Source organism: Dryas octopetala, chromosome 5, assembly GCF_963921425.1.
Source record: "Dryas octopetala chromosome 5, drDryOcto1.1, whole genome shotgun sequence".
NCBI classification, from domain to species: domain Eukaryota; kingdom Viridiplantae; phylum Streptophyta; class Magnoliopsida; order Rosales; family Rosaceae; genus Dryas; species Dryas octopetala.
The window spans coordinates 17,535,320-17,554,543 of record NC_141370.1 but is presented as its reverse complement, the minus strand read 5'-3'; the positions used below and the strand labels follow the sequence as shown (position 1 = coordinate 17,554,543).

Here is a 19,224-nt window from a genome sequence, read left to right as displayed (position 1 = left end):
TTGGGCCTTTAAAAGATATTTAACCATTTTTTTGGAGTCTTAGAAATATAATCCTCGAGTGTGCCTGAGGGGTATGGAAGCAAAAATTGAGCCAATTTCCAAAATTTCCCAAAACTTTTCATATGTTTGATAGGGTTGGATGACAAGGAACACCACATTCATTATTTCGCATTGTATGCGCAAATGGATACAGTGCCCTTGTTACCAATTAAGGCAATTATATACAGAATTGCGTAGTCGGGTTTAATTAATAGAGCCGACATCTTAAGCTCTGTTCATGTATTTTAAGTCATTCCCAGTTCGTGAGAGGAGCAAACTGCATTCTCATGGACGTAACAAGTCATTCCTGGTTCATACATGAAGCCATCACATCTTTAAAGCATTTTCAAAGGCCCATCCAAAAATTACAGCATTCAAGCTGTTCTGGATATATATATATATATATATATATATATATATATTTAAGATGCTTGCTGCCAAAAGGGGGAGCTACACGTAAAATTCGAGGTTTATTTAGATTGAGCTTCTCACCAAACTCAAAACAAATGCAAGGGACCTTCTTAAACCTGTGTCCAAATGGATTTTTTGAGGCAATTACCACAATGTCTGAATCCTAGAGAATAAAAAAATGACAAAACAGAATATTTCTTCTGAAAACTTTTCAAACAGAAGAAATGACAAGAAAGATGGATAACATACTCCTCCAAATCCTAGACTCATAATTCTGCATACAAACAGAAGACCAGCTGACCATCCGGATATGAATTTGAATTTGAATTGAGTGATATATGAAGGCCAGCAAGGCTGCATAGGAGAAACTACATCAACATGCTATAATTCTCAGTTACTCCGCTACAAACTGTAGTTTAATCCTTGGCCACCAAGTGAACATACTTTTTCTCTACTTTAAATCTAGAGCTTGAATTGATCTGGCACCAAACGAGCAATATCATCAAAAAAAAAATATATATATATATATAAAGGAGTTGATGTTCAATTGATACTGCTATTTGCAGACAGTAAATAAACATTAGATAGGCTAACCTTGTGCTCAAAGGTATTATGCACTTTGTCTTCATCTTCTGTTATGCCAGATTCCTCAAGAGCACTCAGAACAAATTTTTCCAATTTCTCCATCTTCAGAACTCCATTGTTCTGCACCCATCCAAATAAAAAGAGCCGATTAAATATACAATTAAAAACTGGCAATGATGTAATACATGCGAGAAGTCATTATATAGAAACAAAGCTGCTGTATTCTTTTATAATGGTCTCCATCCCACAAAATGGAAAGTTGTCTTTTCTCATGCCATCAAGTTCATCTCACTAATGCTTGCATGCTAAAAAGAAATAGTAAGAATATTTCCTTCTATTTCTTCTGAAAAGTGTGCATGATTCATTGCACAAATTTATAGGAATTCAAAAAATGATATTTTTCAGAATACATACCGATTTTAAGATTGATGTAATCATCTTCTTCCACTTTATTTTCTTTTTGGGTTCTTCCTTGGATTCTACCACCTTATCTTTCTTCAACTTACTCTCTTTTCCATTTGCTTCTGTTTTCCCATTCTGAATCACTTCCTCTGACGTATTATCCTTGGTCTTTTTCCTTGATTCATCATTCTCGGATGCATCCAATTTTCTCTTTTTCTTTGGCAGTGAATCTCCATTCTCTGCTTCAGAACTATTATGCTTAGGTTCTATTTGTTTATTCTCAAGCAATTCACCCTTTGTATTTTCCTCAGGTGGAGGTTTTGTATCTGCAGTATACTCTTCCGGCTGCTTAGGCTGTTGCTTTGCAGCATTGACAGCTCTAGCTCTAGTCCTGTGCTTCTTTCCTTCAGAATGGAGCAACAGGGTCTGCCTACTAGTAGCTTTAGTGTTGCAAAGACTGCAAAGACACAGATATATCCAGAAAACCATGATCAGATACCAATCATGAAAAGAGAACTGACTGCAACCACAGAATAACTAGCTAAATAATATATCATTCATATTTTTAATTATGAAGAATTGAAGATAGTTGGTACCAATATCATAATGTCAATGTATATTGTTGCTTCTCCCACTCTTCCATGTTTCATATCTACAATAGATGATGCATTTATTCAAAACAAACTAATTTAATGAATGCATACAAAAATTTAATGAAATGTATTATGAATGTCCCTAAAGAAGCATACATACAAAAAATCACCAAAAAAATAAAAACAAGAGGAATATACCTACAAAACCATGGAGGGCGCTCGGATAACCCAACAGTAATATCAAAATCGGGTTGCTGCTTTGAATCCTTGTTGGGTTTGGCTCCCCCACCATTCAAGGCTTTCCCTTGTCCCTTTGGACCATATTTTTCCTGAAAATGAAAACAAAGAAATACGATGTAAACTCCACTGAAGCTTATGACAAATATAAAAACAAAAAAACAAAACAATTAGACAATAGTAACAAGTTCAACAAAACAAAATCAACTCTTTTTACCCAATATTTAGCAATAGAAATTGATCCACTAAACCAAACCATTCAATTAAAGTATGAAAGCTAAGCAAACGATGAGAGACTCACCGCCTCAGTAATACATTGTGTGTGACCCTGAACGCTTTCTCGTCCGAATACCTCTCCGCAATCGATGCACGATAGCTGAAACATCAACAATAAGTTAAAAGATCAGAAATTTATTAATGCCAAAATTAGGAGTGTGAGCAGGTAATTAGGAGTGTGAAAAATGAGACCTTGCGAGCTGAGCAGGAGTTGAAGTGATTTGGCAGCTTTGGTTTCTTGAGGTTGTCTCCACAATCCTCACACTGAAACCACACCATCTCTCTGTTTCTCTGCTGTACACAAAACCCAGAAGAGAGTGAAGCTCTGCGACCAAAGGACCAAGAAGGTGATTCGCTGATTTGGGGTTTAAGGCATTTACAAATGAAGTAGGGTTTTGTTGGAGTTTTTATTATGGCAAGCTATTTCATTCACCTGGACAGACGACACCGTTTAAGCCCAATAGAGCTGTTGAGAATTTCAAGCAAGCCCAAGCTGCTTTTGACCTTTTTGATCGTGCAGGCCCAAGTCATGCAGCACTTCACTGAACACAGTGACAATTTTATTTAGGAGTAATTTTTTGGATGGCATATTTAATAAATATGTGTATATTTATTAATACCTTCTCATAAATTTATAAACTACTCGACCACCCATATTATAGCATGTAAATTTGTAAAACCATGTGACAGTATTTTTTATATATTTAGGCAATTTGAAATGAGAAAATTTATAGACATTTAAAATTTATTTATAAACACTCAATTTCACTGAACACTCATGCTTAAATTATAAAATTATGAAATTTTCTCCAATCACTCAACTACATGTACAAATATACCAAAATTAAAACTCAACAACATTTTCAAATTCTTGTGTTATATCAAGTAATTCTCAAACATACGAAGCAATTAAGAGATTAATACGATATGTAAGAAAGTGTTTGAAGACTCAACTCACATTATAAGCTAAGCATTCAAATAACCTCTCACATTCCACCCCCGCTATAAATAAATATTGGTGTTATATAATGCCACAAGTATATGGGCTCCTTATGCCTCGCAATTTGGCTAAGTAAAAGAGTGGATGTGCCAAATTCCAATAGGATTAGTCAATTCTATTTATCGGGGTTCACGTGAACAAAAAATAAAGAAAACGTTTAAAGGAAAAGGGTCTACCAAACACTAGGCTTTGGAGAGACTAGGACGACACTTGGTCTTGGTGTGGCCAGTGGTGGTTGTCCTTTCTCAACCTGTCCCTTTTACTCCAATTGTCTGCAAAAAAAACCAGCCCCTACTCCAACTTTCAATCATACAAAACGCAGTGTCAAAACGCGTAGCAGGCACAGCCTCACAGCTCACACCAAAGGATATGATATGCAATATTGCCAAAATGCCAAGTGATATTTATTTAGTTTGGTGGAAAACATCAAACACTTCTCCAAAAAGTTGATTGCAAGTTTGCAACCCAATATGGGACCTATCTGCTCTTTTCTACGGTGCTCTTTCAATTGTGACATAAGCATGCGTGGGACATGGATAAGCCATCAGCACTAGGATTCAAATTATAGCTTTTCCCAGAATTGCTTGGTGCTCTTTCAGCTCCTGCTATGATTTCTATGTACTATTATTAGTTGTCACACTTTGGCGATGGCTAACAGTATAAGATATTTGTGGTGTTAACAAATATTATCCCCTTAAAGGATCAATTTTTATGTTCATGTTTTGTTTATATCTAAAACGGTGTTACTTTTAGATCTATGAGTTATGGTCTAAAACTACTTAGTTTTACTTTTTCAACTTAAGCACAAAATCAATAAATAAAGAATTAGCAAAGATCTGAATCGCATAGGTATGTAAACAGTATAAAGTAAAACGACAGGGAAAAGAAGGGGAAGGGAGGGGTCTTTTTAAAAATCTTCTTTTGAGTTTTGACAGAGTGGCACCACCTAAAGGCACATTCTTGGTGTTTAATAGTAAAGGATATACTTTCAATGATTGCAACCACACTCTATATGTTCAAACAAGGAGAACAGAAAGTACTTGTGTACAGCTAAATATTTTCCTAATGAAAATATAAAATGATGATTGAAAGCACGAATAAGACTGGTTCACAAAAGAAAAAAAATGACTTAGAAGGCAAAAAAATGCAATATGAAAAAGATACAACGAGGGAAAGAGAAAATTACTTATTTTTATTTTTTTAATAATGATGAAAGAATTCATGAAAAATAATCATTACTGAAAGATAATTAAAATAAAAATTCAACAGCCATAAAAGGTAAATTTGGAAAAAATATACAAAATACATTAAAAAAAAGATGAAGTGCAAACGGAGAAAAGAGGAGTGCAAAAATCGCTTCCCATATTCTATATACCTAATACTCTTTATACTCTATAATTTATACATTAAACTCTATATACTCTATATTTTTTTGGATATTAAGTTTTAGACTCTTTAGGATACTTTTAATTATTTTTATATATAAAAATTTATTAAAGTTTAAGGTTTAAAATAACTAAACGAAATCTCAAACATTTTTTTTTTCTTTCCAATTGCCCAAAGGCCCCAAACCCCCTCTTTTTTTTTTTTTTTCTTTCCTTACTTTTTTTCCTTCTGCCTCTCTCTTCAGTTTTTTTTTAAATTCTTTATATTTCCTTCCTTTTTTCTCGTGCCTCTCACCTAGCCAAGCTTTGTCTTCACTAAGTGTAACAACCCAAATTTTGGCTTGTGGTAATTTTGTTACTTAATTTTTTTCAAATTTGTTTTAAGATTTGTTTAAAGGAATTACAAATTTCTTTAAATTTATTTTAACTAACTTAGACCTTTGGTTGTGGTTTTAGAGCTTAGTTGTGTATAAATGAAATTTAGAAAATGAAAATTCAAGAATTTAGCGATTATTATTTTTTCATAATTAAATTATAAGAGTATGATTTTTCATAATTTTTTTGAAAGAAATTTGACTATTTTGAGGTTATAGGAAATTAGTACTCATCAATACGAGTTCGTAGAATTTTTCAGTAAATTATTTGGAGTCTCGGGCTATTTTTGGTGAATTTCTGAAGTTGGAGAAAATAGAAAATATGAAAATTTCTATAATTTCGATAAATTTCAGTGAAATCTTCCTGAAAAATTATTAAACATGTGTTTCGATTTCGGAACCCTAAAAAAATAAAATTTAATACCTTGCTTATAGCTAGCAACAACTCTTGTTGAGTCGTTCACACTATTATTATACAAATAATAAAACAATTTAAAATATGTATAATGTATATGACTGAGTTTTATTAATCCACATGCTTCAATCCCAAGTTATAACATACCCCTCCTCATGGTTCACACTAATATTATATGTATTGTTGCTTCATTATCTTTGAAATGCTTCTCTGTTAATCTCTTACCTACATAAACACTTAATTAGTTTAGAATATTAAAAAATTATGTAGTATGGATAATGCTCTTTGACTAAAAAATTTGTGGTGTCGTGCGTGTTTATACATTCAAATTTACATTTAAATTGTTTAGATTACCAACGTTTTTGTACGTAATATACTTGAGCAATTAAGCATATGAAATCACACAAATCATGTTACATTAATAAGAAGTATTTCTAGTAAAAAGGAAAGGATAAACGTGCATTTTCCCCAAGTTTTATACTCTTTTTCCACAAGCAAACCCAAAAACCCAAACCCAACTCATCAAAAGCTATGCAATGCGACTAGACAAAGACTAAACAGTCTAAACAACACCACCACCACCACCTACTGGTCCCAAGTCCCAACCCACTATCTCCACCACCACCTCCTCCATGCCTCGCCGCCGTCCCTCGTCGTCTCCGCTTCTCGAACCACCAGTTCTTATCATCCTCTTGCCCATCATCACCTTAATCTTCCTCTTCTTTGTCATCCCTCCATTTCTGTCCCTCACTTCCCAAATTCTTCGACCCACTATTTCAGTCAAGAAAAGCTGGGACTCCCTCAACGTTTTTCTTGTCATCTTTGCAATTCTATGCGGGATCTTCGCTAAGAAAAACGACGACGGATCACCCGCCGAGGAAGATCGTATACAAGACCCTCCAAATGTTGCAGACAACAACACCAATATACCAGAATCAGAATCAGTACTACTTCCACAGCAATGGTTTGGATATTCTGAGACAAATAAGATCTACGATCCTCCTCCTATTAGGAGACCGGAATCAAACGGTGTTGGCAGGTTGAGGAGGAGCAGTAGCTCCTACCCAGATCTGAGGCAACAATCATTATGGGAAGATGAAAAAACCCGAGACGATAAGTCTCGGTTTCGGTTCTTTGACGACTTCGAAATCAACAAGTATCGCACTTCATCCTCGACTATACACCATAATCACCATATGCAACACCGACACCATACAAAGCAAAGCGGCTCCACGGAGTGTGATCATGCTAAAGAGATTCCGGTTGATACTTTCCAAGTACTTCACTCTTCCCCCCCGCCACCCAAGTCACCAGCGCCTCCACCTCCACCACCTCCTCCGCCGACAGCGACACGTCATCAAAAAACGAGAAGGACGTATCAGACAGTTGGACGTACAGAAAAGGCCGTGGAGGAAGTATTGAATTATGAGAATGAGGCTGAATTTGCGGCAAATGTTCGATCTCCGCCACCAATGCCTCCACCTCCGCCATCACCCATTCGGATTCGGTCGGAGCATAAACGCAGAAAGAGTAATGTGAAGAGGGAGATAGCAATGGTTTGGGCTTCGGTGCTGAACAACCAAAGAAAGAGAAAGAAGAAGCAGAAGGTGACCACCAGAGACATTTCCGATTCTGCCCCTCATGATCACTCTCCGCTCGAACAACAAGAAGATCATAATTACACAAGACAGCCGCCGCCGCCACCACCTCCGCCGCCACCTTCTTCCGTGTTTCAGAGTCTGTTCAAAAAAGGAAGCAAAACTAAAAAAATCCATTCGGTCTCGCCGCCCCCTCCACCGCCACCGCCCCCGATGACACCGCCAATGCAAAAACACAAAAGTCGGAGTACTCGGACCACTATGCCCCCACCGGCACCACCGACCCCACCACCTCAGCCACCGCCGAGTGCTTCCCGGCGCCGTGCATCTGCCGGCGGCGGCCGTCCACCGCTGCCAACCAAGCCGAACAATTTCTACGACGACAATGTGAATAGCGGCTGCCAGAGTCCGCTGATTCCTCCTTCGCCGCCTCCGTCGCCGTTCAAAATGCCGGAGCTGAGGTTTTCTGTCCGGGAGGATTTTGTTAAGATACGGAGCGCTCAGAGCTCCCGCTGTGGGTCTCCTGAATTGGATGACGTTGATTCATTGGCAGGTGAGGAAGACGCGTCTTTATCATCACAGTCAAAGAGAGTCAACGTGATGGACGGTGGAGATGGTGGTGGTGGGGCCGGGTCTGTGTTCTGTCCGAGCCCAGATGTTAACACCAAAGCTGATTCCTTCATCGCCAGGCTGAGAGACGAGTGGAGGCTTGAGAAGATGAACTCGATGAGGGAGAAAAAGAAGATGGGCCATGGTCCGGCCCAAAAACAATGAGAGGGTCCGAACCCGCTGCACTGGTTAATTTTTCTTCACTATTTTCTACTGGGTTTTATTTGATATTTTTGTGAAGGCACACACATTATCTATTCACTCACATTAATTTAACACATTTATAGTATGGTACAGAATATATTGGGGGGTAAAGAAGAAATCGAAGGAGAAGGGCTAGCTCTGATTGTGTTTTTTGTTCAATCTCTTGGAGCACCCTTTGCAGAGAAAGATGTGAATTTGGATTTTCGGTTTGCATTTGTTTTTTGATATATATGATGTATCAGTGTGTGTGTATAGGGTGGTATGGTAGTACGTACGTAGTATCATAATCATGTTACAGGCAATGAGTTCTGAGTGTGGTTTTTTTTTTTCCTCACATCTTGGAGCTCATGCATTAATTTGGAAAATGCGGAGTTGTGGATTCCATACTTGTACTACTGGTTGGTTGATGATATTATGGTGAACAGTACTGTATCAATGTATATAGGTATTGGGCTCTAAATGTGGTTTTTGTTCACCTCTTGGAGTCCTTTTGTGCTGTACAAGATTATGTGTTTGAACTTTGAGCATATGTATGAAAGCAGACTCAAATTGATTTGATAGTAGTGAACTAGTTACTAATTAATGGTGCTTTTCTTGTATGCAATCTTTATTAAGCATTTAAGCCTATACTACTAGTAAAGAGAGGTGTTATTGTCTAAGCTATAAGTTTTGAAGCTTTGGTTGACAACTTGACATGTTTTTTATTAATTAAACTTGGAGAAAAATGGCATCATTAATGCTTTATGTCAAATATGAAGAACAGTGGACCAGGTGGGGTGGGGTGGTTTAAACTAAAAGAGAAGTCATCTATGAAATAGAGTACTACACAAGTGGTCTGATTACCGCAGCTTTAATTCAAGAAAATGTATAAATAAATTGCCGGGCAAAGGAGACTTTCTAATTAACAATTTTTTCGTGAAGCTGGTATGCCCCCTCATCTACTTCATATCTGCAGAAACTGATAGATTGACAGCAATAAATCAAGAGAAGCAAGAATTTGAGCAACGACTTTTGCTGCTTGCAAAATACATTTAGCCCAAGTGCATATATTCATGAACACCATTCATATATCCCTTTTATGTATTTTAATGACTATAGCAGTCCCAATGTTAACCATTAATCAAGTTACACTTCATATATATGTGGTCCAAAGTAGTTTAATATGGTCCCTCACATATGAATAGGGGACTCCTACCTGCACCCACAAATCGGATTGGTAAACTCCAAAAATAATGCTGTTATTCTTACCCCTCTCTCATATTTTTCACCCACTATTTAATAAAAATATCAATATTAAGTTGATCCTTGTGTTACAAAGGCCTACATATATAACCTTTATCTTTCCTCTGTAGCTTATCGAAGCACATGACCGATGTGGAGTCGGTATTGATCTATTTTGGAAAGAATGAGAGCTTGGTTGAAAAGGAAAATATGGGAGTGGCAATGAGGGTTGGCCTTAATACCAGTCTCGTCTTTGGTGCTGGTGGGTGAATCCCAACAACAATGGGTTTTTGTTTGATCAAGTTTGTGGTACGTAGCTGAGAGAATTTTAATTAAAACCCTGATGAAATGCAACATTAATGTATAAAATGGCAAAAGACGAGTATGAATTTATAGGATTGATTCAAATCTTGGTGAGAGAATAAAGTTGGGATTTATGAGAGGAAGAAGAGAGGATATTAAGGGTATTGTAGAGAATAATGGGTTGGGAAGAGAGATTGTTATTTCTTACAATTTAATTGACAGGTTATAATATAAAATAGGTGGAAAAATAAGACAGAGTAAGAATATTAGCATTCTAAAAAAAAAAATTAAAATTAACATTTTACTCTTGAGTGTATTGAGAATTAAAAAAATTGAAATAAAAATAAATTAATGAAAAGTTTACTGTAGGTGGCGATGGGGCAACACGATGCCCCCATTTCACATAGAGGCCAACACCTCAATCTAAGATGGGGGCAAGCCGGCCAGTATACTAATAGTGGTTTTTTTTTTTTTTTCATTTTATATTCTTTGGATCCTAAATGCTCTTAGTAGTGAAGTCCTTATCTTCAAAAAAAATTAATGTGAATGTGCACTTATTTAATTTGTGATTGCATATAAAAAACCTTAAAAATTCAGTGTGGCTCTAGTGGGTTCTCTTAATTAGGTCATTACTTATGAGTCACTTACTCATTATTCAACAGGCACGCGTTCAGAATTTGACTCGTATTTCTCATGAATTAAAACTTAGGAAAGTGCTTTATAAACATATCTATAAAAATAACAAATTCTTTTGGCCCTTTCATGCCTACTATAAATAGTTATTTCAGTTTTTTACTAGCAATTTTGACTATAAACTGAACTCTATTTATGGGTCTGAGCAAAGATACAATTTATTTGAAATTAATTAAATGAACCAATTCATCAATACATGTGTGAATGGCCCACTCGGTTGTAGGCCGGGCGTGTCGGCCCGAGCAACCAAACCCAAACAATAATACCCAAAACCTCCCGAAAGTAAAGAGTGAAGAGAGTGAAGAACTAAGCACTAGGGTTGTTCAGGCAAAGCCATCAATGAAGCTCGCAGGGCTGAAATCAATCGAGGACGCGCACGAGGAGTCGGTATGGGCGGTCACGTGGGTCCCGGCGACGGAGAGCCGACCCGCTTTGCTGCTAACCGGGTCACTGGACGAGACCGTGCGGCTGTGGCAACCGGACGAGATGGTGAACCGGGGCAAGATGACCGGCCACTGCCTGGGCGTGGCTTCGGTGGCGGCTCACCCCTCGGGCCACATCGCCGCCTCTGCTTCACTCGACAGTTTCGTGAGGGTCTTCGACGTCGACTCCAACACCACCATCGCCAGTCTCGAAGCCCCGCCCTCTGAAGTCTGGCAATTACGCTTCAATCCCCAGGTACACCATTGCAATGTTGAAGTTTTGGGTCTTCTTGCTTGCACTTGTTTGTTTTATAATTTTATTTACCATTTTTGTGAGCAAGTGTGTGTATGTATGCTGCTTTGCTTGTTTATGTAATTATGTCAAGCATAAAATTTTGCTTAATTTGGTTTTTTGCTGAAATTAGACTTGGGACTTTGAATAATAGATCTGGTTGGTATGTCACTTTCTAGAATATTTTGCATTTTCCTGCCTGCTTGTGCAATTTGCCAATATTAAGTTTTCTACCACATGGTAATACTACTCACAGTGTAACCAGGATTATGAACAAATGAAACGTGTGAACAAATGAGCATTAACATTTGGTGTCAGAAAGTTTGAGATTTATTTTGGTGTCTGGCATTACTCTTATCAGACCAACTTGATTCAAAAACCTTTCTTTTTTTTTTTTTTTTTTTTTTCCTTTTCTAAAGCAAGTTTGGAGGGATTGAAGCAAACCCATTTGATTATATTCAAATTGATGCCAACTGTGGCTTTTGGATCAGGGTACCATGCTAGCTGTGGCAGGTGGGGGTAGCGCATCAGTCAAGGTTTGGGACACCACCACATGGAATCTGGTTGCTACATTGTCGATTCCTCGCCCAGAAGGACCCAAGCCGGCTGATAAAAGCAGCAGCAAGAAGTTTGTGCTATCAGTTGCCTGGAGTCCTGACGGAAGGCGCATAGCTTGTGGCTCGATGGATGGGACCGTTTCTGTTTTTGATGCAGATCGTGGAAAGTTCATGCACCACCTGGAAGGGCACTTCATGCCCGTGCGGTCTCTTGTGTTTTCTCCTGTTGAGCCCCGGTTACTCTTCACGGGCTCAGATGATACCCATGTGCACATGTACGATGCTGAGGGGAAAACCTTGGTCGGGGCCATGTCAGGTCACGCAAGCTGGGTCCTGAGTGTGGATGTAAGCATAGATGGGGCAGCCATTGCAACAGGCTCAAGTGATAGAACTGTGAGGCTGTGGGATATCGGCATGAGAGGGGCTGTGCAGACAACGAGCAACCACACTGACCAAGTATGGGGAGTCGCCTTTCGACCGGCAGGAGGGCCTGGTAGACTTGCTAGTGTCTCGGATGACAAGAGCATATCACTGTATGACTACTCTTGAAGTAGGTAGCTCAGGAAGAGATTAAACATTGAAGGTTTATGTTTGTTACAACTCACTGATTTTGGTGGTGTTTATCAGATTGTTCCCATCAAATTAGTTTGTTTGACACCTTATTATGATATTCTGTTTGTAATGTAAACAAAAGGGAAAGCACATATTGTACCATCTTTTACCATTGAATTGGTGGAACCCTTGGAAATGACTCTGCTAATGTGTATTATCAGGCTCTCAGCTTAACAGAATTAACTTTCAGCATATGTTATGTACGTTATGATCATTTTCCCAGTTGAACCATTCAATGATCCTTTGTGAATTGTGGTTGCTTCTTGGTTCGATAAATAAAAACCACCAAAATAAACCAACAGGTTCTGTTTGAAATAGGAGTGGTACTGAGAAACTAAAATTCATACAACTTCAGCTACAAGTAAAGATCAACTGTGCTGTGGGAGTAAGCAGCTTTTCTCATTAACTCTTGATTAGAAGCTAAATGCCTAAATGCAATATCCAGAAAATGTTTTCTGTAACCGTTTTCTATGTAACAGAGGTAATATATAACGACTTCCATAGTTCCATGTAACATATGTATAGACCAACTGTTACACACTCAGTGTGTTTATGTCTAGCAGTGAGTTCACACTTCACACACTAAATGAAAGGTCCATAGTGAGTTAACCCATGTTTTAGCTTTTTAGGTGATGTCTCAAATTATGCATGTTATTTTCATTTATATCGTATCCACATTCCACTGGCCACACCGACAGGATGCTTAAACTTTATGACTTGACACCACCAAAGGAAACTCATAGCAAACTATTCCAAGCATGTAAATTGTTAAGTTCAAAACAAAAAAATAACAAAGCATCATGAAAGAATCATAAAAGCAAAAACTATGACAGGACACCACCATGGGAAACTCATCCCAAACCTTTCCAAGCATGTGGGAAAAAAATTTCTCAGAAGTCAAAACACAATAAATACAGCAAAACAGAGAATAATTCCAAAACAAAAATTAGAGAAACACTACATAACCTAATGTTACACCTGTGTGCGATCAGCATGGTTACATCCATGTTGATTCTACCTGCTATGAGCTATGCGACTGTTTTGGCTTTTGAATCACCAAACATATAGAACAAAAGCAAAATGGATTGTCCTCATTAATTAAAAGCAACCCGTGCAATACCAAATCCAAAACCAAAACCAAAACATAATAAAAGGGGCATAAGAACTCATTAATACAAAATCCTTGCAAAGCTCACTTAGACTTGGGAGCCTTATTCAACAAGAAATCCTTAAGAACATCCATGACCGCCCCGAAATCCGCCTTCACCGATGTTGGCGGATTGGCAAACCGGCAGCTCATGTCCGGGATCGCCTTCGAGTGATAATCAATCTTAGACTGCGTGAATTTCAAACCATGAGCAGTGCTAACCACCACCGTCCGATCACTGGGTCCAATAACCCCACTATTCCTAAGCTTGAACAATGCCGTTAGAGCAACCCCAGTGTGAGGGCATATAAACATCCCGGTCGAATCTGCTTGCGCCATAGCGTCCATTAGCTCCTCCTCAGTTGCTTCCTCTACAATCCCATCACACTTCTGCAATGCATACACAGCTCTGTCTATGGAAACAGGGTCGCCAATCTGTATAGCCGACGCAAACGTCGAATTGGCCTTCACGGGCTTGAAGTCCTTCCACCCTGACTTGTAATACAAGTAAAGCGGGTTCGCATTCGCGGCCTGAGCACAAACAAGCCGAGGAATCCGATCGACCAGACCCAATTCCTGGCACATTTTGAACCCTTTGTAAAATGCATAGATGTTACCCAAATTACCACCAGGAACAATAACCCAATCAGGAACTTCCCAATCGAATTGCTGCAAAATCTCAATCGCCGCAGTCTTCTGCCCCTCCAGCCTCAAACTATTCAACGAGTTGGCCAAGTAAATGGGCAATTCGGCCGTGATTTCCCTAATCAGCTTCATGCAACCATCGAAATCGGTATCAATGCTCAGCACAAATGCACCGTTTGCTATAGGTTGGACCAATTGCGCCATTGATATCTTATTTGCTGGTAAAAACACAATTGAGGGAATACCTGCGGAGGCGCAATAGGCGGAGAGAGCCGCCGACGTGTCGCCCGTGGAGGCACAACCAACGCCGACTACAGGTCGTTTCAGCTTCCTCAAGCGGTTCACTTGGCTGATCAAAACGGTCATTCCCAAGTCCTTGAAACTCCCAGTGTGGCTAATCCCACAGTGCTTTACCCACAAATCGTTCATGCCCAGGAACTGTTTGCCGAAACGCTCAGCCCAGAAGAGGTTCGAGTTCCCCTCGAACGCGCTCACTATGTCGTCGTCGTCGATCTCGGGTAGGACCCACTCTTTCTTGCTCCAGACGCCGGAGCCGTACGGCCACGTGGTCTTGCCGACGCGCGAGTCGAAGAGGCGGCGCCAGTACGCGCCGTCGAACTTGCGCAGCGCGTCCATGTCGTGCTGGACGTCGAGGAGGCCGCCGGAGCGGCTGCGGTAGACGATTTCGTCGAGCGAGTACGACTCGGGCGAGTCGAAGCCCGAGTTGAACGGGACGTACTTAGCCGAGAAGTCGTGCGGCGCGGCGCGATGGCGCCGAGCCTCGTCCCGGATGTTCTCATCGGCGGCGCGGCGGGTTTTCGCGGACGCAGGGTGAGGCGGAGAGTTGTTGGTGGTGGCGGCGGCGGAGGAGGAGGAGGGATCGAATGTGGAGGAGGTGCATGTTACGGTGAGTGAGGAGGGGGGGCGTTTGGTTGCGGGGTTTTGGTAAAACGCGGTGCGTTTTGGGGTGAGAGAGGAGAGCGAGGGGTGGAATAACGAAGACGCAGCCATAGCAGAAACAGAGAGAGAGAGATTGGCGGCGCTTATTTGTGTTGAGTTTGAGTCTGTGAGTTTGAGACTGAGTGGTGGACTGCTGGTGTTGGTGGTCTTAAAGAGGAGAGAGTAGTTAGTGGGCCCAATTTTCGACACCTGTCCAAACAGCCACGTTTTTCTTCATTCATTTGCGCTCATGTCATGTGTATATCCGGATAAATTATTGTGTCACGTGGCATGATCAAAAATAAAGAGTTGATTATACTTATACCCTCGATGTTTATCATTTTTTCACATTTATTTTCTGGGGTTTTAAAAATTACATATACACTCCTAAGGTTTCAAAACTATTATATATAACCTCCTACAAGAGAAAAAAATAAATAAACAAAAAAGAAAATATTTATATTGAGGTTGGACTTTACACTTTGAGTAATCTTATTAGGTCATTTAACTCCTTAGCATGCCTTTTTGTATAATTTATTATCATTTTTCATCTCACTATAGGAGAGTTATATGCAACAGTTTTGAAATCTCATAACATATATATGTATAATTGTTAAAATTTTAAGGAGTGTATGTGAAAAGATGATAAATCTAATGTGTAAATATAATTAATTCGAAAATAAATTTACATAGATATAGAAAGTGTGATCCAAATGAAGTGGTATTAATGTGATATAGAAAATGAGGTACATCTCTCCTAAAAAAATAAAAAAAGAGGTACATCTAGTAAACGAATGACAATAGCATATTCGCAAGACACCTTTAAAAGTAATTATTTTGTTCCTTCAAAACTAAACAAATTTAAAAATTGTCATCCATGATTTGCTTTTATCAAATGGTGTATTTTGTAAGTTAATGAATGTGAAAATAAATTTTATATATATATATATAAGTGATTTAACACTATTATATAAAAGTTGGGAATCTATTACTAATTACTAATAGCATCGAGATTTTTTAAGATAAAATCTCATATTTGAAAATGTTTATTAAAACTGTTTTCACTAGACTAGATAGTTAACTTGATGGAGGATAATAAATTAATAATGATACATGAATGAACGGCTGTAAAGACGTTCTAAAATTGTGATAAATGGTATTGTTGATACCCAAACTCACCAAATCGATCTAACCAATGCATGGTTACCACATATCTCATTCCCCATGCCTTTAGCCAACGTAAGGTTGGTGAGCTTAGTGTTCATGGTTCAATGACATGCCATAGTGTGAGGGGAGTTAATTACATTTACATCCCTAAGGTTTATTATCTTTTCACATATATTTCTTAGAGTTTTAATAATTACACATATAGCTCATGAAGTTTCAAAATTATTACATATAACCCCCTATAGTGAAACGAAAAATGATAATAAGTTATGCAAAAAAACATATTAAGGGATTAAATAGTCTAATAAGATTACTTAAGGTGTAAAGTCAAATCTCAATACAAATATTTATTTATTTATTTATTTTTTTCTCTTGTAGGGGATTATATGTAATAATTTTAAAATCTTAGGAGTGTATATGTAATTTTTAAAACTTTATAAAATGTATGTGAAAAGATAATAAATTTAAAAAAATATAAGTGTAATTAACCCGTGTGAAGGGAGGCCAAGTGGAGCACCAGTGGGCAAGCCCAGCGACTTGACACCAGGGCATATACCGCATCCGTTGTTCGAATAAGGCCGCCTGTGGTGGTCGGTATGGTGCGAGAGTGCCACTTCTCTTCTACCAATGTGAACACTATGGAGATATTATCCTCTGCACTCGAGTACTTGGAGAGTTGTGCACCCATGCCCTGGTCACAGTTCACTTAACCCCCTTAACGTGTCATTAAATTGACATTTAAGGGCTACTTTATTGTTGTACAATACCCTAAACCTAGGGTCAAAGCATGCTTGCATTGCAAGCATGGAATAGTAACTAATACATTTTATTGTTCACCAGGTAGACGTGGTTCTTCAAAAAATATCTATCTCAAGCTAACTTTGTGTATAAAAAGAGGTTCAAAGACATAACTAGGGACACACAACATTAAGGTACCAAAATTTTGCTCATTTACTCCTAGATATTATTCATTGACTTTATCATGGAAGTTCATATATAAGATCGATATCACATCAGTGCATTCCGGTGATCTTGCTTTCCGCTGTGCATGTACCATTGTTGTCAAAGAGAAGCTTGGCCACTCCAACTACTCATCGAGAACCTAAGAGATTTTATACTTGAGCGAAATCAAACCCATGTACCTAGCCAATCATAATTTGGAAAAATTATTTGGTATAATTAATATACTGTTACGTTGTGTAATTAATCTAATATATAAGAATATTGTTGGACGATATATTTTTATTTGTAGGACATAATATTAATAACATCTACCTATATTATAATACATAAATTAATTATACCACTTGACAGTGTATCAATTATATATAATAATTTATCCATAATTTGACATCTACAAATATTACTCAAAAGATTGATTATTATGTAAGCTCCTCAAGATGAGTTTACTCTACATATACATGTAGTATCTAATGCAATAACATTATTCTAGATGGAAGTAAAATATAGTTAAGCTTTGTTAATTTCAAGTGGCAACATTTCACATTTTAATCAACACAATATTATCTTGAATTATTAAAGTAGGATAATCAACACGCCATGACATATATGCAAGGTGATGAAAATTAAAGTAGGATAAGATAATGCAAGGTTTATGAGAATATGAGATGAGTAGATAATGCAAGGCTTAAGAGATGAAGGGAATGAATACAAGTACTAATGGGAAATGAGGTATTTCATAATGATTTTTGGTGATGAATATTATCATATTACTAAAATTGTTTAAAAACAATAGGAATATATATATTTTACAATATATCTGGTGCGATTGACACATCTATTTTTTAATAATGTTGTGGATTTGGACCCACCCACATGAAATATGTTATAGTTTGTAAGTAGTTAGCTACATAGATCATGTAGTCATCATTGGTCCAATTTTGTAATTTGGTTTTGATCATGGCATGGTGCCCAAGTTGGCAATGGGAGATACAACAAAATACAGTCTGAGTGTATATACGCTAACTTTCTCAAACCCAAATATATAGGCTATAAAAAATTAAGGTGACAGCGAATGGTAGGCGGATATCAGATTGTCATGTCGTAAAACGTAAATTACTCTTTCTAAGAAAATTTTGGTCGGAAATTATTTGCAATTTGCTAGTTAAAAAATGACCTTTAAAGTTGTATCGAATTACAAGATTGACCCTGGGGTGATGGAAGAAAGGAAATATTTTCAAGGAAAGCCACGTCATGAAAACTTGGGTTTCCATTCGTTAGATTAACAAGTTCGTCACGTTATGTGCAATTAATATTGTTGCTCAAATTGGCTTGTCCAAATTAGAAAGTCATAAAATTGACAGGTGGGAGTCTATCATATCCAGCAACACAAAATGAATAGAAACAATGCTTCAAATTATCTTAATTTAAAAAGTAATAACAAAACCAAAATTAGAAAAAGTTTGATATAGATTTATAAGTCTGATGAATTTGTTTAAGGTGTGAAAAAATCATAATTAGATTCAAAATTTTAAATCTTTTATGTGTTGAATTTTCAAATATTTTTATATCATATTCATTTAAATTTAAAATATACATATAAATGACGTAGTATTTAAATTCAGAGTTATGATATAGTATACATTTCCCTATTTTTACTTATGAAATCTTTGTCTCTGTCAGTAAGTATATTATGATTCGATCAAAAATATATTATTATCATGTTTATTTTGTTTTATTTCGCAGTGCTACAATATTTTAAGCATCACAATATTCTTCACAATACAAATATTATGTTTCACCAAATTATATTTCATATCTTACAATAAATCTTATTAGAATAGAGTGCATATCGAAGCATACAAACCTCCGTTCATGTAGTAATGAAGAAGGTGGATAACACTCTCATGTGGCACTCTTGTAGTGTTTGTTGCCTGACCTAAAAACAAAGCTACATCCTCAATATAAAAAGTGGGAGTTTCCGTAAATAACAAGAAGTATGTGTCCGAACACACTGATTTTCATTTTTCGTGTGCTTAAATAGCTCTCCATGTCAGTTTTAGAGCCGAAAGCCAATGTTTGTGGAGGTCACGAATGCCCTCCTCCATCTCAAATTCTGTAGGACCCCCAGCTGACCA

General features: G+C 37.7%; 4 protein-coding genes across 4 annotated transcripts; 2 read left to right on the top strand and 2 right to left on the bottom strand.

Moving 5' to 3' along the window:
* Nucleotides 1-482: 482 nt before the first annotated feature.
* On the bottom strand, nt 483-2,891 carry LOC147285129 (zinc ion binding protein). The gene is made up of 6 exons (XM_086245053.1): nt 2,736-2,891; nt 2,569-2,643; nt 2,229-2,359; nt 1,450-1,894; nt 1,045-1,155; nt 483-929 (listed from the first exon to the last, which is right to left on the bottom strand). The coding sequence occupies exons 1-6, from the start codon at nt 2,820-2,822 to the stop codon at nt 867-869; spliced, it is 912 nt and encodes a 303-aa protein (XP_086101179.1). The 5' UTR covers nt 2,823-2,891; the 3' UTR covers nt 483-866.
* A 3,339-nt stretch (nt 2,892-6,230) lies between these two features.
* LOC147285128 (hydroxyproline-rich glycoprotein family protein) lies at nt 6,231-8,657 on the top strand. Its single transcript, XM_086244809.1, has 2 exons — nt 6,231-8,112; nt 8,222-8,657. The coding sequence occupies exon 1, from the start codon at nt 6,350-6,352 to the stop codon at nt 8,087-8,089; it is 1,740 nt and encodes a 579-aa protein (XP_086100935.1). The 5' UTR covers nt 6,231-6,349; the 3' UTR covers nt 8,090-8,112; nt 8,222-8,657.
* A 1,976-nt stretch (nt 8,658-10,633) lies between these two features.
* On the top strand, nt 10,634-12,420 carry VIP3 (Transducin/WD40 repeat-like superfamily protein). Its single transcript, XM_086244738.1, has 2 exons — nt 10,634-11,023; nt 11,551-12,420. The coding sequence occupies exons 1-2, from the start codon at nt 10,685-10,687 to the stop codon at nt 12,163-12,165; spliced, it is 954 nt and encodes a 317-aa protein (XP_086100864.1). The 5' UTR covers nt 10,634-10,684; the 3' UTR covers nt 12,166-12,420.
* A 683-nt stretch (nt 12,421-13,103) lies between these two features.
* Nucleotides 13,104-15,089, bottom strand: MTO2 (Pyridoxal-5'-phosphate-dependent enzyme family protein). The gene has a single exon (XM_086244038.1). The coding sequence runs from the start codon at nt 15,029-15,031 to the stop codon at nt 13,421-13,423; it is 1,611 nt and encodes a 536-aa protein (XP_086100164.1). The 5' UTR covers nt 15,032-15,089; the 3' UTR covers nt 13,104-13,420.
* Between the last annotated feature and the right edge of the window lie 4,135 nt (nt 15,090-19,224).